Source organism: Salmo salar, chromosome 11 (assembly GCF_965601325.2).
Source record: "Salmo salar chromosome 11, fSalSal1, whole genome shotgun sequence".
NCBI lineage: Eukaryota > Metazoa > Chordata > Actinopteri > Salmoniformes > Salmonidae > Salmo > Salmo salar.
In genome coordinates, this window is record NC_138301.1 from 18,140,937 (window position 1) to 18,167,360 (window position 26,424).

Sequence of the window (26,424 nt, forward strand, 5' to 3'; positions counted from 1 at the left end):
GGAGACGCCAGCTCTGACACTAAATCACCTCAGCACCCACAGGGCTCTGTCGGAAGACAGATGAACTGCCAATCCCTGGCCGGCAGAGGCAGGAATTAGCCCGCACTCAGCTAATTATATGAATCACTATGAGCAGGTCATTAAATATGGGATAAATCAAACATCATGTGCGTTACTGTGTCATCCATCAGGCCCCTGCTATCCCCTCTCCCTTCAGTGCGGTGGAACTCAGGCAGATCCATCAGCCCAATCCATGGGAAACCATAGATTCTCCCATCTCACAACAATGGGGGAGGACGGGTTTTATAAGATGGCAGGGATGCCCTTAGTTTGTAGAGTTTGATACATTGTGAGTTAAGCAGTAAATAATGGCCAGCAGCAGGCATTGAATGGAAGTAGCTGGCTCACTCACTCATACAGTTTCCAAACTGCTGTAGCAGCCCACTTAAAATCTCCAGCTGTCGAGTGCATCTCTTTGACATTAGCTAACGGGGTTGTCATGGAAACAGTGGCTTGTTAGGGATGTTAATGCTCAGAAACCTGCTGGTTTTAACACCAAGGAGTGTTCTATATGGCTCTATCTATTCATCCTATTACATCCACCACCTACTGTAAGTAGAATCCTGAAAATAGAGTAACCCGGGACACCATTTATTAAGATAAGATGGCATATAGCTGTATAATAGATGACACATTGCAAAATAAGCCATGCAATGTGTCTCACCAGAACTCTCTTCAGCATCTGTGATACATTCACCACAGGACACAAAGAACCTTAAATAAAGGTCACTGTGTCGTAAAGCTAACGTCTCCTCTATCGCACATGTTACCGGACTGCCTTGGATGATTTGGCCATCTCTTTGACAGCATGACTTGTAGGCGGATTCTACAGCCCAGTGACTTGAAAATGTGTCATGACTGACAGATGGATTGGCGAGGATCAGGCACACATGCATCAGAGTCATATATCATCCATCCATGGCTCTGACATGGATGACTTCTGTCCTGTTGCTTTCCCCTGAAGGCCGTGCAAGTCTGCTGGCGAAGATGCGTTTTTAGTCAGTGAGATGTCAAGGTGTGAAAACAGCACATTCGTGTAACAGCAGGCTAATTCAAAGTGCTCTAACAGTGACACACGTTCTCACTCGTCATCCAGTACAATGTGCGTGTGCGTTCGTTCAACAATTCAGCCATTAGAATGCCTCCACCATTGCAACTTCAATCAACAAGACATTCCAAAAGCCACTTCCAAAATATCCCTCAACAAGTAACATCTCCCAACAGCCGTCTTTGGGAGAGGGTGGAGCAAAGGTTATGGTAGATGTGGTGATGGTGAGGATGTGCAGCCTGTGTTTCTGAGGAGAAGGAAGGAGAGAGGATGGAGAGATTGCCTGCAGTGTTTCTACCCCTCCTCCCTGACTGCTTTTAGGATGGATGGCTGCCTAGCTCCCCTCCCTGGACAGACCCCATCGTGAGAGGCGAGGTGGAGGGCCTTCTTAATGGGATTGCTCTTGTTCGGGGAGCGACGCTCTATCGACTGCTTTCACCAGCAAAGGAGGACCCCCTTTGTGAACCGAATGAACTCTGAGATTGATGACTCCTGGCTCTAGGAAGTTGGCCCAACCTCATCTTCTATCTCGCCCAAGGCTTCAAAGCACAAGTCTATTTAGGGGCATAATTGATATGTATTTGAAAATGAAGTGTCTCTGCTGGGTTGTCGCAAAAACAATATAATGCGAACATATTTCATGCTCAACTAACACAGCCTGGAGAATCTCTGTCTTGGGGTGCAGGAGGAAACACAAGGTAATGTATGTCTTCTCTCTGTGTTGTGGGCATATTGCATTACCAGGCACTGAAAGCACGATAATATTGGATATGGAAAATACTAAGAATGCCTTATGTGTCTACAGTCTGTACAATAAATGGTACAGCAGAAACGTTCAGCATATCTGTCTCTCGCTCTAGCATTCTGGCTGTGAGAAATGATAACAGGCTTAATTGAAAGACTGTCAAACTGCTTTTTCTGCCGGCCAGTGTGACGGAATGGGAGAATTACAATGGGGCCTTTATCTGCAGGTAACAGAGGTTGTCCGACATTCTGTAATACAACATGTATCCTCCTCAGGAAGTTCCTGCAGACACTGACAAGATGCTTATCACAGGCAACCTGCTGATGGCACACAGGCGTCTCTCTCCAGAGTGCTGTTACCCTCTGGCTTCAGCCAGACAAACAATGATCCTTTAAAAAGTAATCTCACTGCGGAGGAGAGAGAGAGTAAGAAAGATAACTCTGCTTTGTTTTACTTTGTCCTTTCCTTTACAGTGCTGTGATGTATCGCTCGGTGTCCAATACACGTGTGACATTCATCCCCGGTCAACAGTTATGTGACATAGTGTTACATTATGGACACAAGGCTGTCTTTTGTTATATTACTTCCTAGATATAAAACAACTGTATCTGAATATAAATGGTGGTTTCTAGATAATGTGATCCAGGAAATCCAGGCTGTCCAGTAGTTAGTATTCATTGCAAAGAAACACCTTTGTGCCAATAACACCTGTCTCATGTGCCACAATACTCATTACTTCCTGTCAAAATGTCCGTCTTCTTCTTTTCACTGTAATCCACTCATCTAAAGAGCATTCATCTTTGTAAGAGATGGAGAATACTGCACTCCTATTTTTTTTATACCTTCTTCCCTCTGGTGGTGTTACAGAGGCAATTTAGCCAATATAGCCACCCCATTCATCAGCCCTGGAAGTGCACCTCACTGCAGGCAATCTGTCAGTAGACCTGAACATCTCTCCTGCTCCTCATCTCTCCCCTGCTGCGCCTCAAAATAGAGGAAGGGAGAAGAAAATGACCCCATGGGCTCCATGTACCCCTACTCTCCCTCCAACCTCAACCTGCTTCCTCCTCCTTCTCCCCTCCTATGTTACCTCCACCTGATAGAGCCATTAAGCAGCCCAGGGTCCAGATGCTGTGCTTCATTAGGGAAACACAGGGAGGCTGCTGGCTGGCTAAGACCACACCTCTCTTAAATGGGGGGGGAGAGGATCCACATGACTGGCTGTGCTTCCAGGTCACTCCACATTCTGAGTGTCCCTCAATTTACTTCAAAAACCTTCTCATCATCACTAAATATGGATAGAAAAGTACATTTTAAAATAAAAAAATACATTAAATAATTGTTCCTTAGAAGAAACGGCACACAATTCTAGTGTTAATCGGGAAGGAAAGAAGGGTTTCGTTACTGCTTGTCTCGTACAAATTATCACGACAAGGCGCTTGTGTGAGAGAATAGGAGACCGTATCTCCAGTTAAAATCAATGTCAGGACGATAAGTCAGTTCCATCGCCCTGCTCTGTAGTTTAGGCACATTAAGAATCACAATACGATAGATGTTCTGTTTCTGTGACATCATTGCTTTCCTCATTGATCTGCTAGTGCAATTGTAGCCTGAGTCCAGGCAGGGCACTGATTCATCATAGCAGACGTAAATAACCTTTACTCACCACTAGTTGAATTCTGCTCTCTCATACAAACAATGGTGCGGCCAGTAACTTAGTGTTCAGGGATAATAATAATACTTAAAAAAAATAATCATTCAGCAAACACGTATCCAGAGCATCTTACAGTAATGAATTCATATATTTTCATACTAGTCCCCCACAGGAATCAAACCTACAACCCTGGCATTGCAAGCAACATGCGCTACCAACTGAGCCACACAGGATACATGAGATTTATATTGTGCTTCCTCTAAATCCCAGACACATTGGACCCAAACCTAAAGGGATGTACATTATTACTGTCCATTACTTTGTTCTGTCTGAGGGGGACTTTCTGCTACAATGTCCACCCCACAATATTGAGTAAGCTTCTAGAATGAATCATTACCCCCTATAATGGATATCCATTTAGTTTAGGGTCCATGTAAGCCTGTGCAGGGAGGCACATCATCACTGTGACAAACTGCCTTCCATCTCTGATCTGAAAATGCAAGACCACCTCAAAGAAACCAAATATCACCCAAGATGATGGTGCGGTCATCTAGTTAACTACGGCAGTGTTAACAATCTTTGATATTTTGGTTAATTTTATTTCAGATCTTTCTGGAAATGTTGCATGGTCTTGACGTGAAACATTTGCATTGCTAGACAGTTAAAAAAGGCAAGTAGTTCATTTTTAGTAAGACACATTGCATTCTGTTCTGTGGAAGGGAAGTGGAAAGAGAATGGACCAATATGTCTCTGGCTGGATACATTCCCTGAAAGGGTTAACTGGTCAGTGATGATAACTTTGAAACTTCCAGAAGACAGAGTGAATTGCAGGCAGATGCACCATTAACATTTGCCAAAGACTTCAAGCCGGAAAGAATTGGATTTCCAGGCTGGCCTTTTACTGTAATATATGCATCCTATCTCCTGATTGTGACTCTATGGCAGTCTGAAAGGCAGACCGTGAATACATTTGAAGTAAATTTATGAAAAGCAACATGGAAAACGCTTGTGAAGGTCATTCTCACCGTGGCGCTGCCTGCAATTACATGCCCCTAAAATGCTGATTTGGATACTTGTAATGAAATAAAATGAGCGCTCTTCCTTTGTAGTGTGAAAGCATGTAATATGAATATACATCTCATACATTGTGTAGTACTGCCTCTCATCACTGAAAATAAGCAGCCCACTGTGTTCCCCAGGCCAAATAATCATCATTATAGAGAATATACACAGCCTATGCTGTTTGAGTGAGAAAGGACATGCTTTACAATTCAATTGAAATTCAGCGTTGTGTCCCAGGCATCTGTCCAATATTCTCTTGGGATTTATTTCCAAGCCCTTGAGGGGGTCTGTCATCAGCGGTGCATTGAGACATTGAGTCGCTAGGACAGTGCTCCTGGTGACAGAAAGAAGCAGAGACCATCCCCCCAGTTAGGTCAGACTGACCTGACTTTAAATGTATTTAAACATAATCTGATCCATTCTCTCATGACAAATGTACCAGACGAAACGTGACTTTATGCCATCCAATGCGACGATTCAAGTGCTTGTCCCTAGAAATGCAATATGCATTCTGCACATAGATATACATAGGAATGCATCATCTTTGTCTATCAACTAGCAGTATTACAAGACACTAATATACATCCCTAGGCTGTGAATGATTATAGATGTCCACCTTGCAGGGACCTTGGTATTCAGAGAATAAAGACAAATGACCAAATAATCTCTGATAGTTTACTTCAATTCAGGGTACAATTAAATTCTACGTTCATTGCCATTGGCCATCTTAAACTCATCACTTGTCTCGTTTTCTCCTCCATCCCCATTTTATGTGACAGGGATGGTTTAGTCAAGAAATGTTACATTTGTTTTATAGATACCTCAGGCTTTTGCACTAGAACATGTTTCCAGTAAACTGGGGCTGTATGATCTGTGGGGATGATCGTGACACCCGTCTGTGTCTGATTGGTGCTCAGCTCTTCCACTGCAGCAGCAGGTCACTCAGGGCCACTGTGATTGTCTCCTTGCTCATTGACCCTGTTGCTTTCCCTCAGAGGAAGAGGTTATTACAACTGGTCTGTCTGCTTGTCTCCCCAATTTACTCTAACAGTGAGACATTCTTACCTACCACAAGACCACTGCAAATTAGTACACAATATTCTGTAGCAGGTTCATAGTTCATCAAACCAGACACTTTACAGTTGATTGTGTTGCCTTATGTCTCTCTTTATGTAGTGTTGTGGTGCCGTGTGTTTTGTCCTATATTTCTAATCCCAGCCCCCATCTCCGCAGGAGGCCTTTTGCCAGGCCGTCATTGTAAATAAGAATTTGTTCTTAAGTGACTTGCCTAGTTAAATAAAGGCTCAATAAAAATAAAAGATTAGCATGGGCATGATACTAGGAGGAGAATGTGTTATGATTAATGCTCAACACAGGCAGCTTCTGATGTCAGAGAACCTGTGAAGGCATCTTTCCAGACTCTATTTAGAGGAACATGTTGACAGCACAATCTGTAAAGTTAGGATGCTGAACAGCGAGTAGACTAGTTATCAGAGAACATGTATGTCAGATGAAATCCTCACTATGGCTTTGATATAGTCCCTGACTCTGGGTAATGCTTGTGTGTTTGGCTGATGGAAGGCTGCTGGTGCATGTCGAGTTCTGATGGACAACGACTGTTAAGCTTTCTGGCTATCAATCAACTTCAGCTGATTCTGTGTGCAAAGCAAACTGCAGCGTGTACAAGGATCTGGCCTTGGGTTGAAGGAAAAGCCAGCATGATCCCAGTCTCAGTATATGCTCCGTAGAGGTAATCACAGTGACACACTCTCCTTCCCCCCCGAAGCCATCCTCACTGTCACTCTCCAGACTAGCCTGTCAGACCTGGAGCCGGGTGGGCAGTCGGGAGACAGGCTGAGCCACAGATTATGGCCAGAGCCGAGTAATGAGGTTTGCTCCCCTGCAGCCAGCGGTCAGTCAGCCAAGACTTCAGATCAACAACAAAAAAATGACTGAAATAAAAATACATTTCAATAATAGGCAATTAGCCTTGCAAAAGGGGAACCGGGGCACGCCACTTCCCGCCTGTCTCACTCTTTCCTCACTCATCCTTTCACTAAGAGAACTGCTTGCCCTGCATACAAAATATCCAGAAATATGATTAAAGCGATAACTGTTTTACAATGGAAAATGTAGTTTCATTGTCTTTGGCATGCTCTGAGATCGTTGTGGGTAGACCTTTTAAGTGAGCAGTGCCTCTGTTTGACTGGGTCCACTCTACCTTGTGATTGGCCAGTGGACTTCAAAAGGCTTTCCAAATGCACAATGTCTGTACTTGGTTTGAGTGGTTTATAACCATAACTGTTCATGCAGGGATGAGAACAGCGACCAGTATAGAGGGATTTGAAGGAGGACGTGTTGTTTGACTGTCTGATAAGAAGAGGAACCGTGTTCTTACTACGACTACAGCAATGCTCCCTGTAATAACCCAGGGATTAATTTGGCTTTTACATCAGACTTCATCTATGGGATTGCTCAAACCCTGCCAACTCACTCCACCACTGAGGCTCCAAAGTATTGATGAGGGAATATGAGGCGACCAGACTTGACTTGTGATAGTCATGTCAAAATATCAATCATGAAAACAGCTACTGGATGGAGAATGTTCAAAATTTATCATATGGATAAAATATGATGAACGCCAAAACATTTCTGCAGCATTGAAGTTCCCCAAGAACACAGTGGCCTCCATTCTTAAATGGAAAGTTTGGAACCACCTAGACTCTTCCTAGAGCTGGCCGCCAGGCCAAACAGAGCATTCGGCGAAGGGCCTTGGTCAGGGAGGTGACCAAGAACCCATTGGACACTCTTAACAGAGCTCTAGAGTTCCTCTGGAGATGGGAGAACCTTCCAGAAGGACAACCATCTCTGCAGCAGTCCACCAATCAGGCCTTTGTGGTATTGGCCAGACGGAAGCCACTGAGTAAAATTCCACGACAGCCCACTTTGAGTTTGCCAAAAGGGACCTAAATGACTCCCAGACCATGAGAAACAAGATTCTCTGGTCTGATGAAACCAAGATTGAACTCTTTGGCATGAATGCCAAGTGTCACATCTGAAGGAAACCTGGCACCATCCCTATGGTGAAGCATGGTGGTGGCAGCATGCTGTGGGGATGTTCTTCAGCAGCAGGGACTGGGAGACGAGTCAGAATCGAGGGAAAGATGAACGGCGCAAAGTACAGAGAGATCCTTGATGAAAACCTGCCCCAGAGTGCTCAGGAACCCAGACTGAGGAGAAGGTTCACCTACCAACAGCACAATGACCCTAAGCACACAGCCAAGACAACGCAGGAGTGGCTTCAGGACAAGTCTCTAAATGTCCTTGAGTGGCCCAGCCAGAGCCCGGACGAACATCTGCGGAGAGATCTGGAAATAGCTGTGCAGCGACGCTCCCCATCCAACCTGGCAGAGCTTGAGAGGATCTGCAGAGAAGAATGGGAGAAACTCCCCAAATACAGGTGTGCTAAGGTTGTAGCGTCATACCCAAGAAGACTTGAGGTTGTAATCGCTGACAAAGCTGCTTCAACAAAGTACTGAGTAAAGGGTCAGAAAACTTATGTAAATGTGATGTTTAGCAAAAAAATATATAAAAACATTTTTTGCTTTGTCATGGGGTATTGTGTGTAGATGGGGGGGCTTTAATCCATTTTAGAATAAGACTAACGTAACATAAGGTGGAAGGGAACGGGGTCTGAATATTTTCCAAATGCACTGTTTCAATACATTTCTGTAACAATGTTCCAGCACCCTCTAGTGGCAATCTGCTGCACCCAGAGAAAATACTAACTATTTGTATGGATTTTCTGCCCAAGATATCCCTGATATGTATTGAAGAAGTCAAACCACCATCTATTGAAGTGGTATCGCCATACTAGCCATCCAAGCCCAACTCAGTGTTCCAGATCCAGTGTGAATGCATTGCTCTTCCATTAGCAAAAGCATTGCTTTTAGGACTTAAAACACTCAGGAAGCCATTGCCCTTTTGGTTCGCACTAGAGAACAGCCAAATCTGAATCTCATGCCAAAGGCGAAAGCTGCATCTTTATGTATAGGACACTTGTCACCATCTGCTGGCCAAAGTGACAACTGTCCACTACAAGGGCATATTTATCACCATTCATGGTTTCAGCCTTAAGCAGAGGGTCCTATATAAAATACTTACACAGCTCTGTATCACATCTCACATAGTACACAGGAGTATTTAATAAAATTCTTTATTCATAAACTTGATGCAAGTTTACAAATTACTGTACATGGTCAAAATAACCCTTGCAATGAAAAAAATTAAATAAAACCAAAGCATGCGAACAGTGCATAACTTTACAACCCCCCTCAATCGCCAATCACAAAATGAAGCCAGAAAAGGAACCAATAATTCGTTTCAGGTCTCAAACCAAAATCTCCCAAGCACTGGGTTGTTAGACAACTGGTCTGGGATCTGTATAAGAGGAGCTGTAATTCACCACACAACTGACATTAGAACAGACATGGAGCCTTCCTCGGAGTTAAAAGCCCGCTTGACGTCTGCTCTGATGACACAGGGATTTAAAACAGTAAGAGGTGGAGTCCTGCTCTGGACAGAATAGTAGGTCATGTGTTTCCGATCTCATACTTTGACACACGGGTGGAACGCCCATAAGTGTTGGAGACAGCCTTTTTGCAATTGTTATCCTTTAGAACTAACCTGATCTGGTGAGTCAGTCCTACATGAATCAATATAAAAGGAATCCGTTCCCAGAGATGGGGTTTACAGAGACCGCATCTACCGACCTGTGAAAACTAATATAGATGATCCAACCTGACAAACCAAAACTCTCCAGTCCACACACCCTAGTCCCTAGAGGGAAAGTACTTGCTGAGATATCTACATGCAAAAGACTACAAAACCAGGAGGTACAGGATCACGATGAACATGTCCTAGACTAGAAAAACAAAGACCCAAGACAATGAGGTTAAATGAGCTTAAATAGGTGAGGTAAAGCATTGGTTCACCTTTCAGCGTCACAAAATTGATCTGAGGGATTGAATGAGATATATCTATAGCCTATATCAAGAAATAGCAAACATGCCCCTCCCACATCACTCCACCACACCCTGCTTACCACTACAGTCTTACCAGTGGCTACTTTAAAGATATTCAGACAAGCCAAATGGAGAGTGCGCAGGACAATGGTTACTGCAACGGTTACTGTAATTATAGGAGGGGAAACCAATTTGGAAGTAAACAATAGTAACAAAACAATAGTAACAAAACAAGAACAACTGCATCTCGTGACATTTGTGAAGCAATCCCTTGCTAAGTCAAGTGTGCAGTAGCCATGTATTCCTGAGTTTGCTTCTCCAGAGAACACAGGGAGGGAGTTTCTAGCCAGAGCATGTTCACGATGAGGTCAGCCATGTGGGAAAGCAGTGGCACACTTGGTACCAATACCTAACGTCTATTACAATGAACAACAGTTATCCATGTGTAGTAGACATATTTGGTAATGAAGTCAGTCACCATAGTCGGGTGAATAGTAATAAACCTCTAAATGAGTCTTCAGTGCCACCATTTTGACAGAACGTGATGCATTGTGTTGTACAGGTGGGGTGGCTTACATTACAACAAATACAAGGTAGATGGAGCTTAATTATACATTATATGCCCATTATTAGTATTTTTCACAAGGGTGACTGAGTTCTGGATGAGGTTAGTGTGTTGGGCTGACCAACAGCATTGAACAAAAAAAAAAATAGGAATATTTACTAGGAACAAGTTGGTTCCTATGCTGGTTTTTGTGACAGATTTCTAACAAAGTGGATAACACCCACACAAAAAACACCCATTAATGTGACTAATAACATTAAATCAAATGCATCACACATTATTCTGCATATTATTCATATAGCTAAGAATTGGCATGCTCCAGGTTTGACAGTGCTGAGGATGGTCATGAGTTAGGGGTTCATGACCCCACTGAAAAGGTTCCTTCCATCACTGACAACCAAAAACGTGGTTTAAAAGGTGTTCCTTTTAACTTCTGCAAGAGTATCCATGAAGCAAATGGTTTGTTATCCTACGTCTGAAAATACACCTTGATTGATGCCCCTGCTATAGCCAAGGGTATACTAACCCAGTCTCAGCCCGCTCGAACCACACAAGGTTACATTAAAAACAATGAAATCAATTCTCAGAAATACAACTTTACAAGTTTTACATGTGGAGTTAAATTCAACTACATTACAGTGATTAAATCCAACCTGCCTTTGCTAACTGTTCATATTTCCGAAAGCAGCCTGAGAGGGCTGGGTGGTGGAGGCGGCCTCCACCTCTTGTGCTCAACAGGATATCCTCCATTAAGCTGTCTCAGTCCCACTTTGGTAAGGAGTCTATAGCTCTCCTCTCTCTATTCAGGGCCTTTGGCTTTTGTAGACCAGGCATTTTTAAGGAAATAAGCCTCAGGAGGGCATGTTATTCCAGAAGGAGGAATCTTGGCAATATACAGATACACAAGCACAAACATGAGAGGCCATCAATGGGGAGTGAGGTGGTGCTCATTCCCACTACCAGTGTTTCATTGTCCATCCCAGCCTCCAATGTCACAAGGGGAATGTCACCTGTCATTCTCTGTTCCAGTCTGTGGCCGGAGAATCTCAGACCCAGTCACGTAACAGACAGCTTCAGTCACTAGCAAAAGCCATGCCTCAACCTTGACCAGAAATCACAGGCAGTAAGTAAGCTCTTCTTTGCTTGCCCAGAGTAGGATTTAAGGGAGTTGCACAAGATATGGAGTTCATTCAATGCTCAAGGGATTAGGGGTGAGATTGTAACAGAGGAAGCGATTGCACAAGTGAGAGAAAGATAAATAGCAAGAGGGTGGATCCCCTATTGAGAAGTGGATAAGGTCAGTGAGGTGGTTGGTCAGTGACGGGGTTTAACCATTGGTCGGTTCTCATGGTAACAGAATGGGTGGAACTGGCTGGGGAACAAACTCCCAATGAAAACAACTCCAGTTAGAGGGAAAATAAAAAAAGTATTGGGGGGGGGGGGGGGTTGCTCCCAAGACATTTGGTCCCAGTGGAGGCATGGCAACAGTCCTCTTACCCATCCTCCTTAGGGGGAGTGTACCAGCCTACAAGGATCAGACAAGAGACAGTGCACTCAGTTATACTGGACAAAACAGTCAGTTCATCCTAGACAGTAGGATTGAGCAAAGAGTTGGCTGTATTTTATCTTGACCTAAGAACAATCACTATAGCTGCCATATGAAACCCTCTTGGCGCTTGTAATACACTATCAAAAGTATGTGGACACCTGCTCGTTGAACGTCTCATTCCAAAATATTGAGCATTAATATGGAGTTGGTCCCCTCTTTGCTGCTATAAAAGCATCCACTCTTCTGGGAAGGCTTTCCACTAGATGTTGGAACATTACTGCGGGGACTTGCTTCCATTCAGCCACAAAAGCATTAGTGAGATCGGGCACTGCTGTTGGACGACTAGGCCTGGCTCGCAGTCGGCAGTCCAAGGTGTTCGATGGGGTTGAGGTCAGTGCTCGGTGAAGGCCAGCCAAGTTCTTCCACACCAATCTCGACAAACCATTTCTGTATGGACCTCGTTTTATGTACGGGGGCATTGTAATGCTGAAACAGTAAAGGGTCTTCCTCAAACTGTTGCCACAAAGTTGGAAGCACAGAACTGTCTAGAATGTCATTGTATGCTGTAGCGTTACGATTTTCCTTCACTGTAACTATGGGGCCTAGCCCAAACCATGAACAGACAGACAGACCATTATTCCTCCACCAAACTTAACAGTTGGCACTATGCATTCTGGCAGGCAGCGTTCTCCTGGCATCCGCCAAACCCAGATTCTTCCGTTGGACTGCCAAATGGTGAAGCGTGATTATCACTCCAGAAAACGCCTTTCCACTGCTACAGAGTCCAATTGTGGTGAGCTTTACACCACTCCAGCAGACGCTTGGCATTGCACATGGTGATCTTAGGATTGTGTGTGGCTGCTCGGCTATGGTAACCCATTTCATGAAGCTCCCGACGAACAGTTGTTGTGCCAACGCTGCTTCCAGAGGCAGTTTGGAACTCGGTAGTGCGTTACAACAGAGGAAAGACGTTACGCGCTTCAGCACTCGTGGTCCCGTTCTGTGAGCTTGTGTGGCCTACCACTTGGCAGCTGAGCCGTTGCTGCTGCTAGATGTTTCCACTTCACAATAACAGCACATACAGTTGACCGGGGCAGCTCTAACAGACCAGAAATTTGACAAACTGGCATCCTGTGACGGTGCCAAGTTGAAAGTCACAAAGCTCTTCAATAACAATGGTTCTCTATGGTGATTGCATGGCTGTGAGCTTGATTTTACACACCTGTCAGCAACGGGTGTGGCTGAACTAGCCGAATCCACTAATTTGGTGTGTCCACATACTTTTGCGTGTGTGATATCTATACACACATAGTTGAAGTCAGAAGTTCACATACACCTTGGCCAAATACATTTAAACTCAGTTTCACAATTCCTGACATTTAATCTTAGTAAAAATCCCATTTTAGGTCAGTTAGGATCACCTGTTTATTTTAAGAATGTGAAATGTCAGAATAATAGTAGAGAGCTTCTATTTCTTTCATCACATTCCCAGTGGGTCAGAAGTTTACATACACTCAATTAGTATTTGGTAACATTGCCCATTCCTCCTGACAGAGATGGTGTAACTGAGTCAGGTTTGTAGGCCTCCTTGCTCACACATGCTTTTTCAGTTCTGCCCACAAATTTCCTGTGGGATTGAGGTCAGGGCTTTGTGATGGCCACTCCAATACCTTGACTGTGTTGTCCTTAAGCCATTTTTCCACTACTTTGGAAGTATGCTTGGGGTCATTGTCCATTTGGAAGACCCATTTGCGACCAAGCATTAACTTCCTGGCTGACGTCTTGAGATGTTGCTTCAATATATCCACATAATTGTCCTTCCTCATGATGCCATCTATTTTGGTAAGGGCACCAGTCCCCCCTGCAGCAAAGCACCCCCACAACATGATGCCGCCACCCCCGTGCTTTATGGTTGGGATCGTGTTCTTCAGCTTGCAAGCCTCCCCCTTTTTCCTCCAAACATAACGATGCTCACTATGGCCAAACAGTTCTATTTTTGTTTCATCAGACCCGATGACATATCTCCAAAAAGTATATTTGTCCCCATGTGCAGTTGCAAACCGTAGTCTGGCTTTTTATGGCGGTTTTGGAGCAGTGGCTTCTTCCTTGCTGAGCGGCCTTTCAGGAGAATGCCAAAATAGGTCTCGTCTTACTGTGGATACAGATACTTTTGTACCCTTTTCCTCCAGCATCTTCACAAGGTCCTTTGCGGTTGTTCTGGGATTGATTTGCACTTTTTGCACCAAAGTACATTAATCTCTAGGAGACAGAACGCGTCTCCTTTCTGAGCAGCATGACGGCTGTGTGGTCCCATGGTGTTTATACTTGCGTACTATTGTTTGTACAGATGAACATGGTACCTTCAGGCATTTGGAAATTGCTCCCAAGGATGAACCAGACTTGTGGAGGTCTACAATTATTTTTCTGAGGTCTTGGCTGATTTCTTTTGATTTTCCCATGATGTCAAGCAAAGAGGCACCGAGTTTGAAGGTAGGCCTTGAAATACATCCACAGATACACCTCCAATTGACTCGAATGATGTCAATCAGCCTATCAGAAGCTTCTAAAGCCATGACAATTTTCTGGAATTTTCCAAGCCGTTTAAAGGCAGTCAACTTAGTGTATGTAAACTTCTGACCCACTGGAATTGTGATACAGTGAATAAGTGAAATAATCTTTCTGTAAACAATTGTTGGAAAAATGACTTGTGTCATGCACAAATTAGATGTCCTAACCAACTTGCCAAAACTATAGTTTGTTAGCAAGAAACTTGTGGAGAGGTTGAAAAACGAGTTTTAATGATCCCAAACTAAGTGTGTGTAAACTTCGGTCTTCAGCTGTACATAAACTGTATTTTCACAACCACTAACTGATGTATAAAGGGATGTAATCTCAAGGTCAAATATGATGATGTGAAGTGGAGATGGTAACACTCACCATTCTTTTCATGGATCTGGACCAGGGATTTGTATGACTGCTGTGCTCTGGCAAGATTGTATTGGTTCTGAAACAAAAACAGCACATATATTGAACTTGTGCTTATGAATGTCCCAAGAAGTGTAAAGTTTAGTTTATATATTGGGGAGACGCAGGACTTAGCACCATCACGTACAAGTGAATTAGTTTGGTGAAGTCTGACCGCACGGTGGAGGTCTTTCTATCAGCTTCCCCCAAAGAATTTTGCCGCTTGCACTGATATCATGCTGCGTTTGCGCCCACCGCAGTTAACCATTAATCGCAAGGTAATAAATAGCGTGTCGAACTGCGGGGAAAATCTGAGGAGCCGGAAGCTGGGTCTATTACAATTCAGCATCAGAAGAACTGGCTCTTATAAGGCCAGAGTCCTATCAACCCAGTGACAGAAACATTGGTATTCTTATGTTTTTGATTAATAGGTACATTTCTGGCATTCTATTAACCATTTTACCTACCCAACTTCAGTAACCTCAGGACAAATATGATAAACACTTTCATTAGACAAGATTTGACAATATAGCTAAGTATCAGGTCTTTCTTTGGTGTACATGGTTAGATCCTAACTTTTAAAGAACTCAGAGATTATCAAGCAAGAGGGCCCAAGATTCCTTGGAACTGCAGCTTGTCTATAAATATCTCTGTCATTTGGTTTGCTCTGAAGTCTACTGGGATCCCAGAGCCAGATTAGTGTGACTGTGCTGAGAGAAGAGGGAAAGAAATTACAGCATGAAGTAGACTCATGTGAAGCGTCAGCATTAAGAGATCAGCAGCGTCGCACTGTCCCGGCGGCGCTAAGTAACAATGTCCTGTTTAAATGAAGTGCTGGGGGCTTATAGACACCTAATTTCCATAGAGCAGCTTGGCCCAGCTGGCCACACACACCAGGGAGCTCACCCCTTTATCCATGTCAGAACACAGTGTCAATACACCCTGTAGTATGCACCATGTTAACACATTTCAAAGCTCTCTGCCCCCTTAAACAATGCTTACCTTATTGGCTCCAAACTGCACTCTGGCTTTTCCCTTGACTAAAGTGGCGTTGATCTGCATGATTACAGACTCTATGGAATAGGCACTGCTCCAGCCCTGAAATCAAGTGGCGATACATCAATGCACTAGCATTTACCTCCACTGTGAAATAACAGTGGACAAGTTAACTGACATTCAGAGGCATGAAAACATACCTGTTTTGTGAGAAGCTCCATGCACAGGGCACCCCCTCCAAGAACATAACTTAGAAGACAGCAGGTGAAAGGAAAACATTAGAATATGTAGACATTAAGTGATCAAGAGACCACAATAAATATACATTATCCATAAGCACAGATGATCTCCTTTTAGCTTAACTGTCACTTCTGACATTCAGCTTTTCACTGGCTGTTGACAATTAGTCTAGGCCACAAGAGCCTGCTCTTCCTTCACGGTTAAGTGAGGGGAGCAACTCAGTCACAGCGGAAACGCTGCAGAAAAACAAAACCATTCCAGTCATACGCAGTGAACTGAACTCACCCTCCAGACAGCACAGGAGAAGCCACCCGTACAAACGGTGGATCAAAGGGGAAATTATCCTGCAGGTAGAGCACAAAATAGTATTAAGATGAGAACACCCAGCGCTACCAAACTGTCTCTGCTTTCTAGTATCAGCATTGGTACTTACTTTATATGAGAAGTTGAGCAGAATGTAATCCATTCCCTCCTTTTCCTTTAAAACCTGCAGGTCACTGTGTAGAGGACTATCTGGATCTACGCTGTTGAGCAAATAGAGCGCATCCTAATACATCAGTCACATGCTAGAATTATACAGTACTGTCAACTCCTATGGTAAATAGGCCTAGTTACTTACGTCCTCAGCTTGACGTGCCATTCATACAGGCTGTCATTGACCAGCTCCACTGAATAGATACCTGGAAGAGAACGCATAGTCTGGTAAGTGACATTCTGAATCAAACTGTCATTTTTGTATTTATTTTTTGCACCATAGCCGAAGAGCTTTCTAGTGCTGCTGCAGTGAAGTACGTACCCATCTTGTAACTCTGGGACCGGTATATCTCCCGGAGCTCCTTCATGAGGCGGTCTGAGGCCTGCACTGAACCAGACACTGCACCCTGCAACACACAACACACACAGGGTAATACACCGATACCCAAACATGCAGCACATTCAATGATAATAATGCACATAGACACCGCGACCGCAACGATTAAATGAAATGTTTACAGGCTCAGTTCAAATATGCTAATAGCTCTGCATTTAGATAAAACGTCTACAAACTCCTAGAAATTAACAGTTATTGATCAGCATAGAGACAAAATGCTTCAGAACTAACTGGCAGTATACAGTTCACTACAATATATGGGGAGAACTTCACAGGTTCCATAGCAAGGCTCTCATCTGTGATAATGATAGATTTGAAGAGCTGAGCCATTGAATGCAGTAGGGACTGTGGAGGATGAGAGCAGAGTCTCTCAGAGCTGCTCACATACCTTAGGGGAAACGGCTGTATTCCAAAGCAACAATTAAGAAAGATATGAGTAAACGTTAGATAATATGATTACTATCAGAATGACTAATTACTGTCATTTAGCCTACGCAATCCATGTTGATTATGTCCTTGTTTACAAATTGGAGTCCTAAACAGCATAATCTGGGTGTACTGCATTGGTAAGAAATTCCATCAGTAAAACACTGATCGAAAAACAAATGGAAAATACATCCATTCAGAACCACCTGAAACTGGTTAGATGCATGCATATTGCCTATATCATAAAGGGTTACTAGACATCTCAGTGTAACAGTGCTGGGTCCAGTAAACTGTTCTAGGCCTGACGACAGATATTCCCCATGCATCCCCCAAAAGCGTATAAAATGTCACCTTACCAAATGAGCACTTACGTTCAAGTGGTCCTGCCTCTGGTTCTTGCGGATCTTCTCCAGGATGGCCAGGTTCTCCTTCTCGATGCCGTCATCCTCAGACTTCTTCCCATCCACTGGCTCCTCCTCTTTCATCTCATAGTGGTCCAGGTCTTCAATGTCCTGCTGGCACAACACACAACGACAAGATAAGAGCATTAGAAGACGTGTTCTACTTCAAGTTAACACCTGCATATGTGTGATTGGTATTGACTATCTAGTCAAGCTTGACATCCAGCAAAGCTCAGCTCATATCAGCATGGTAATGTGCAGCGATATATGGAATGACATTTATTTGAAAAGGACCTCTCCCATTTCCTCTTCTTCCTCCTCTTCGGACGTGACCTCGTCTGTGACCCCATGCTAAAGAAAAAAACAGAGAGAAAGATGAGTTCATAGACAGTTCAATCTCATTCCTAACATGCCACAAAAAAAAGTCTGATATTTGTAGGAATGTTCTGAAATGTGCAAAACCAGTAAGCGAGTTTCTGGGTAGTCAGAAACAACATTCCTCGTCTTGAATAACACAACAGTGCCGCCCGTCCACTTTCTTTCAGCCCAAGAATCAATGTCTGCGTTTAAAGCACAGCTGTACAGGCTGCTACTGCTTAACATTCATCCTCTGTCATTCTAATTCCTCAAGTAGACTATATGAGGCTACGGTTGTGTCTTCATTGGTTTCGAGCTAAAATATGGTAGCACCTCCCACTGACCCCTCCCACAGGAAGAGTCTATTGATTCCATCTCCAGGAGTCTGCACTAATCATTAATGTCTGTGCTGATGGAGGGTTTCAAGACAGTATTAGGTTCTTCATGCAGGTTTTTAAACCCTTTCATTAGCTAAGTGTCTTCAATCTCCTTGGTAGCTTTGACAATAAAACTAAACAAAGGGATTAGGCATATGACTCACTTTAGGTATGTGAAAGGAGATGGTCTTCATGAAAAAGCCTCTTGATGCTTATTTTTTTATTTAACTAAGTCAGATAAGAACAAATTCTTATTTACAATGACGGCCTGCTCCGTCATTGTAAATAATTCGAACCAGGTACTATAGTGAGCCTTAGATCGCTGCGCCACTCGGGAGACCCCTACTTCAATGCCATCCAATGGAAAATATATAGGCCTAGTAGTACTTGAAAACCAGAAAACATTTTGAGCGGTCATTAGCCGTCCTTACCTTTCGGTCTTGTCCTACAGGGCCGGCAGGGAGGGGCTGGTCCAGCATCTCTACATCTGGATGCTGGGGCAGGTTGTACAGCCGACAGAGGTCACAGATGAGCCGCTTTAGCTGCTGTAGGAGCTGGGGGACCGAGGGACAGTACCAGCAGGGACAGTTAAGAGTTAGTGAGGACAGACAGGCAGCACTAGATAACACAGCACAGACATGTCACAGATGCATTACCGGGAAAAAGGATTTGTCCCCTTTCTGATTTCTTACAACAAATGCCATCAGATCTTCAACCAAAACCTAATATTAGATAAAGGGAACCTGAGCAAACAAATAAAACAAATTAGAAACTTATTTCATTTATTTAATAAACAAAGTTATGCAACACCCAATGCCTCTGTGTGAAAAAGTAATTTCCCCTTTACGCTCAACTGGTTGTGCCACCTTTAGCTGCAGTGACTGCAACCAAACGCTTCCTGTAGTCGTTGATCAGTCTCTTTCACCCACTCCTCCATGCAAAACTGACTTAACTTAGCGACATGTGGGTTTGAGCATGAACTGCTCGTTTCAGGACCTGCCATAACATCTCAAAATGGGGTTCAGATCTGGACTTTGACTAGGCCGTTCCAAAACGTAGTGTTTTTCAGCCATTCTGATGTAGACTTGATTGCGTTTTTTCGATCATTGTTTTGCTGCATGAACCAGCAGCACTTCAGCTTAAGCTCAGACAGCCTGATATTCGCCTGTGGAATTTGCTTATACAGAGCCAAATTCATGGTTCCTTCAATGATTGCAAGTCATCCAGGTCCTGAAGCAGCAAAGTATCCCCAAACCATCACACTACCACCACACTTGACCATTGGTATGTGGTTCTTACTGTGGAACGCAGAGTCTGGTTTTCACCAGAAAAATAAAGTCTATATCAGAATGGCTGAATAGCAACAAATTGTCCATTTTGGAATGGCCTAGTCAAAGTCCAGACCTAAACACACAAAAGTCGCTGAGTTAAAGCAGTTCTACATGAAAGAGTGGGTCAAAATTTGATGTGAGAGACTGATCAACTGCTTCCTGTAGTTGTTGGTTGCAGTCATTGCAGGTGGAACCAGGTACTTTGTGTAAGGGGAAAATTAATTTTTTCCATTGGACGTGTAATAACTTAAATAATTATGTTTTGTATTTGTACACTCAACTTCCCTTGATCTTATATTAGGTTTTGGTTGAAGATCTGATAACATTCAGTGTAAGAAAATATCCAAAAACAGAAAATCAGAAAGGGGGCATATACTTTTTCACTGCATTGTACCTCCACCACGGCACACCCTCAGACACAACATGAAAGGTAAGATTGTGTCAGGGAATGTCAGACACCTTAGCAACCGTAACTTAGTGCAGAAATGTGTACCTCTGCAAGCTTCTCAGTATTGCTATAGAAGAAGCGTATTCTACTGAATGTAGGCATGGTCCATACATGGTGAAAATGTTGTATAATGCATGGTGCAACAAATCTACCCACCACAGATAACTTTAATAAGAGTACTATACAATGCAGATCTGGTGGGCTACAAACAGAGCATGCAGTGTAAGTAAGTAGGCTAAGTCAAAGAATGTAGCTACATAGGCAAGATATAGCCTACAGAGAACTCAGTGTTTCCCATTGGATTTCTTGCAGCAGCGGAAAAAGATGGGGGGGGGGGGGCTTGCTCGTGCTGGGGGAGTCTGGGGGCATGCCCCCAAGAGGCGCAGCGGTCTAAGGCACTGCATCCCAGTGCTAGGGACGTCACTAGCGACCCTGGTTCAATCCCGGGCTGTATCACGGGTTAGGTGAGGGTTTGGCCATCAATGTCAAATAAGAATTTGTTAACTGACTTGCATTCTCAAATAAAGGTCACTTGACTTTTCAAAAATACCTTCTATTCCAAAATGAAAATGTCGACACCATTTGAAATAGAAGGGATTGCGCCACTGCATTGTAGGGAGATGAGGAGCAGGCAGTGGCTATGTGCTCGTGGCTCTCATTTGCGCCACTGCTCACTCTGTTACAAATATACCTTGTAATGCTGATCTTAAAAGAGATTCTCCAGGACTTTTGAATAGACAAAGTAGCACTAACGAGCCACAAGCAGTTCCTGAAAGTTGCGTACTATGTCACATATAAGCGCACTAGGGATGTGACAAATGGACAATTTTACTTAACGTTTAAAAACGGCAATTATTAATTTATTGTTAAAAACTATCAGAAAGTGGTAAACTGTGGAATTTTATAATGCTGAATAACAGCCCTATTACTTATGCACAACTGCTAGGGCCAGGCAACAAAGTTATATCTACCACAACCCTTTACAGAATTAGAACGCAGCTTCAGTAACATGCCAATAGCGACAATTGGTAACTTTTCAGAAAATTTGAAAAAGTGACAGATTTCTGCTCTGGCATAAAATGTTCTGTATTTTTTCCCTTAATTAACAAACCGTAAAGTACTTATTTTTTTTGGAGAGATTGGTCTCCACGCAGGCAGCAGCTCAAGATAGTTTGATTGACAGTTGTGGTTGTCTAGTAACGGACGTTAGTCCCGCTTCAGAAGCCTCATTCCTTTACAGACAAGTAAAACAATCCCCAGAGAAGGTTTCGTGTCAGCATTTAAAAATCCGTAGTGTAGCCTACCCTAATAGCCAAATGTAGGCTAACTGAGGTAAGACAGTAATTCTTCTCATAAATTATGCATGCATGAACTGCACATTGACACATCCAGTCCAAAGAGAGGTATAAAAAAAATACTTAGTAGACTAATAGTCGGAGCAGGTCTTTAAAGGGACAGGGCTTAATTGCCGAATCTTGCACTTTTTCTACTTACCCAGAGTCAGATGAACTCATTTGCAGTTTGAAGGTAGTGTCGCAAACCACTGCTAACTAGCATTTGCACTAACAGAAGTTGGCAACTTCCTTCAAACTGCATGTAGAGATACAAAAAATGGTATCCATGAATTCATCCGACTCTGGGTAAGTAGAAAAGGGCTTAAATGCCAAGTCTCCGTTGCTAATATAGGGGAAACACTGGAGAACTGCTTGGCACAAAAATTGCGATTTCAGAAGTAATATTGTTTTGCTAGCACAGACTGGAATATGTTCCGGGATTCATCAAATGGAATTGAGTAGTATACCACCTCAGTCATCGGCTTCATCAATAAGTGCATTGACGACGTCGTCCCCACAGTGACTGTACGTACATATCCCAAACAGAAGCAATGGATTACAGGCAACATCCGCATTGAGCTAAAGGCTAGAGCTGCCCCTTTCAAGGAGCCGGACACTAATCCGGACGCTGATAAGAAATCCCGAAAGCCCTCAGATGAACCATCAAACAAGCAAAGTGTCAATACAGGACTAAGATTGAATCCTACTACACCGGCTCTGATGCTCGTCGGAAGTGGCAGGGCTTGAAAACTATTACAGACTACAAATGAAAACCCAGCCGCGAGCTGCCCAGTGACGCGAGCCTACCAGACGAGCTAAATGCCTTTTATGCTCGCTTTGAGTCAAGCAACACTGAAGCATGCATGAGAGCACCAGCTGTTCTGGACGACTGTGACAACGCTACTCGGTAACCGATGTGAGCAAGACCTTTAAACAGGTCAACCTTCAAAGCCGCAGGGCCAGACGGATTACCAGGACGTGTACTCAAAGCATGCATGGACCAACTGGCAAGTGTCTTCATTGACATTTTCAACCTCTCCCTGACCGAGTCTGTAATACCTACAGGTTTCAAGCAGACCACCATAGTCCCTGTGCCCAAGAAAGCGAAGGTAAACTGCCTAAATGATTACCGCCCCGTAGCATTCATGTCGGTAGCCATGAAGTGCTTTGAAAGGCTGGTCATGGCTCACATCAACACCATCATCCCAGAAACCCTAGACCCACTCCAATTCACATACCGCCCCAACAGATCCACAGATGACACAATATCAATCGCACTGGACACTGCCCTTCCCCATCTGGATAAATGAAAAACCTATGTGAGAATGCTGTTCATTGACTATAGCTCAACGTTCAACACCATAGTGCCCACAAAGCTAATTTCTAAGCTAAGGACCCTGGACCTAAACACCTCCCTCTGCAACTGGATCCTGGACTTCCTGACGGACCACCCCTAGGTGGTAAGGGTAGGCAACAAAACGTTTGCTACGCTGATCCTCAACACTGGGGCCCCTCAGGGGTGTGTGCTTAGTCCCCTCCTGTACTCCCTGTTCACACACACAACTGCGTGTCCATACACGACTCCAACACCATCATCATTAAGTATGCTGATGACACAACAGTGGTAGGCCTGATCACTGACGATGAGACAGCCTATAGGGAGGTGGTCAGAGACCTGGCAGTGTGGTGCCAGGACAACGACCTCTCCCTCAATGTGAGCAAGACAAAAGGAGCTGATCGTGGACTACAGGAAAAGGCGGCCGAACAGACCCCCCTTAACATCGGCGGGGCTGTAGCGGAACGGGTCGAGAGTTTCTATCATGGTCCAAACACACCAAGACAGTCGTGAAGGGGCACGACAACAGATCCTCAAAAGGTTCTACAGCTGCACCATCAAGAGAAATCCTGACCGGTTGCATCACCGCCTGGTATAGTAACTGCTCGGCATCTGACCATAAGGGTAGTGCGTACGGCCCAGAACGTCACTGGGGCCAAGCTTCCTGCCATCCAGGACCTATATACTAGGCGGTGTCAGAGGAAAGCCCAAAAAATTGTCAAAGACTCCAGTCACCCAAGTCATAGACTTTTCTCTGCTACCGCACTGCAAGCGGTACCAGAGCATCAAGTCTAGGACCAAAAGGCTCCTTTAACAGCTTACACCCCCCCAAGCCATAAAACTGGCCACAGGATTATTTACATTGACACCCCCACCCCTCCATTTGTTTTTTTACACTGCTGCTATTCGCTGTTTATTATCACTTCACCCCTACCAACATGTACAAATTACCTCGACTAACATGACATGTACCCTCGCACATTGACTCGGTACCGGTAGCCCCTGTATATAGCCTCATTATTGTAATTTTACTGTTACTTTATTCATTTTTTTTTTATTATTACTTTAGTTTATTTGGTAAATATTTTCTTAACTCTTTCTTGAACTGCACTGTTGGTTAAGGGCTTGTAAGTAAGCATTTCACGGTAAGGTCTACAGACGTATTCGGTGCAGGTAACAAATGATTTGATCTCAAATAGGCACATGACAAGGCCCTTTGGCCTGCTGAAACTGTCACTGTGGCAGTGTGCCTGTCAAAAACACCCACCCCTCTGATTCCACATCAGAGGCACTCTCGACACTCACATCAAACATGACAGAGGGCTGTCCTATGATGTTTGAGTGACTTCAAAACACAAAAACCTCCGCTGTCTAACAGCTGGAACTAAGACAAGAGGAAACAGGCAGAGAACAGCCCTGAATTGGTCTGACATTTATCTCCCTTTAACCTCCAATACCAGTTGGAACAGCAGTATGAAATAGCCTAGCTGTCACTCAACTCCCCTATCAGAAATGTTTTACCCAACACCACCAAAACAGGTATGGTTAATTAGTCATTAGAAGAGATGTGATAGTTCAAAAAACAGCCTGTTTTTAATTGCGTCGCATAACACTTAGTTGAAGTTGATTTGATTAATATTCACGTAGTATAATATGGTTGTTTTAGTTTGGATACAAGCATCTGCTAAACAACAAAAATTGTAATTGTAAACAAATACTTCCAATATATTGTCGTAATCCAGTTTCATTATTTGAACACTGGGAAATCTCCTTCCTAAGCATTCACATACTAGATCAAAGGCTGGGATTGAAATGGATCTTACCAGGGTGCTGCCCTTTCTGACATCCTCAAGGCGTTCCAAAACTTGTGTCAGGCTCGGGTCATCAGAGTCCACAAACCAGATTGGAGGTGTGGAGGGGTACGACTCCTGTAAGACATGGGTTTCAATGAGGATGAGAGAAGCAAACAAAAATAAATCAGCATTATATGGCTGATAAATATGATAATTGTTTGGAACAATAACATTGAAATTAAACAGGTGTGACATTGACGTGTCAATCATAAATCTGGGAAATCTCAAGTAATTTTATACAGACAAATTAAATATCTGATTACTACTTTACATTACCTGAAGCTAAATTAATGTGTTGTGTGATGGTGGCCATTTCACATTCCTTATAGAATGTTAACTAGCCAAATAACGTTAAGAGCACTGAATTCAATCAGTATGCTGGTCAAACGAACGTAGCAAATTGGAAAATACAAACCAACAGCATACAGCTAGCTAAAAGCTGAGCTGGCAGATCACAGTCTGTTGACAAGACCAGAAGCTGTTTATTTGACAAGTGATGCTTTTGAATCATGCTAGCTAGCAATTATTTACTTAGGTCATGAGTATAACTAACTTAGCACTTACTGTGTTGATCATGACCACGAAGCATGCAAATATAACAACCACCACATTAGCTAGCTAGTTAACTTGTTTGACAATCAACTAACGTCAGAAAATGCGGAAGTGTAGCTAGCTAACGTTAAAAATGTTCATCAGTGACGCAGAAAGCTAGGCCCTACCATAATATCATGCCAGTTTTTAGAATAACTCTTTGGCGAAAATCAGACTTGCTTGTCTCAGTATTTTAGCTAGCGACGCTGGCTACGTAACCTACAATAGTAATATGCAAGTATTTTGACTCATACTCAGTCATTATACTAGAAACAAGTCAGTTACCGTTAGCTAGCTTGCTAACATGCAAACATTTGGACTCCTACTAGAAGTAGAAACAAAAAACACAAACAAAAACACTGTATAACTAAAGTAGCTAAATGATAGCTGACTAACGTTCGACTGGCCACAATTTGCTGAGTGTCCCGCACCGCCAGGCAAAATAACTGCGTGTTCTGAACTAACATACTGTAACTAGTTACCGCTTACCGCGTTAGCTAGGTAACGTTACTTGGCTAGCCAACTAACGTTAACTAGACATGTCGTTCCCCTGCTTACCGTAATGTTGCAATGTATAATTAACAGTTTTTCTCCAGTCACATTAAACTGACAGTTTAGCTCATCCGGTTTCCAGTCAATAATTCGGAAGCGTTCGTGGTTTGGATCAAAAATGGACTCCAGAAACTTCAGTTCGGCCTTCAGCCCCGAAACCGACATCTTCCACGCATCTCCGGCTGGGTCGCTGGGGAGGGGTGAAGTCGGGACTAAAACTGCGCCACGCAGTCGAGTCCCAAATCAAGCAGTTTAAAACAACGTAATGTCAAAGCGCCTTCAACACAGGTTAGCTAGCTCAATAACAACGCCTTGATTACTCGTCCGTTGTCTTTCCGTTTAGCTAGTATTGTTGTTGATGTTAGCCTTCTGATAGTACAATTTTAAGACCATACAATGTGACTTGGTTGAGTATTTACGGTTCTTTCAATTAGTTGCGTATTTGTTTCGCCGGTCAACAAACTGATCATGATGATGCCCGCAAAATGTAAAAACCAAGGCAGACACTGTGTGTCGTTGATCCCCGGCGCTTAATTGTGATTTCTTCTGGGGTTTAAAGATGGCGTTTTCCCGAGCCTGCAGAATCCCAGCATCCAGTGCGGGCTCAGTTGAGGGGCGGAGGTTAGAACACCAAAATATA

General features: G+C 43.6%; 1 protein-coding gene across 2 annotated transcripts; it reads right to left on the reverse strand.

The window, feature by feature from the left end:
• Positions 1-8,769: 8,769 nt before the first annotated feature.
• On the reverse strand, positions 8,770-26,364 carry LOC106562136 (ubiquitin-conjugating enzyme E2 Q2). 2 transcript variants are annotated; one of them, XM_014126768.3, is made up of 13 exons: positions 25,791-26,364; positions 24,612-24,716; positions 18,771-18,893; positions 17,900-17,956; positions 17,576-17,716; positions 16,704-16,788; positions 16,527-16,587; positions 16,341-16,431; positions 16,193-16,251; positions 15,868-15,916; positions 15,674-15,769; positions 14,645-14,711; positions 8,770-11,683 (listed from the first exon to the last, which is right to left on the reverse strand). In XM_014126768.3, exons 1-13 carry the CDS (start codon positions 25,947-25,949, stop codon positions 11,652-11,654), a joined length of 1,125 nt encoding a protein of 374 aa, XP_013982243.1. In that variant the 5' UTR covers positions 25,950-26,364; the 3' UTR covers positions 8,770-11,651. The 2 variants fall into 2 exon arrangements, with proteins under 2 accessions (XP_013982243.1, XP_013982242.1); XM_014126767.3 differs by having other exon boundaries at positions 17,561-17,716.
• Positions 26,365-26,424: the final 60 nt, after the last annotated feature.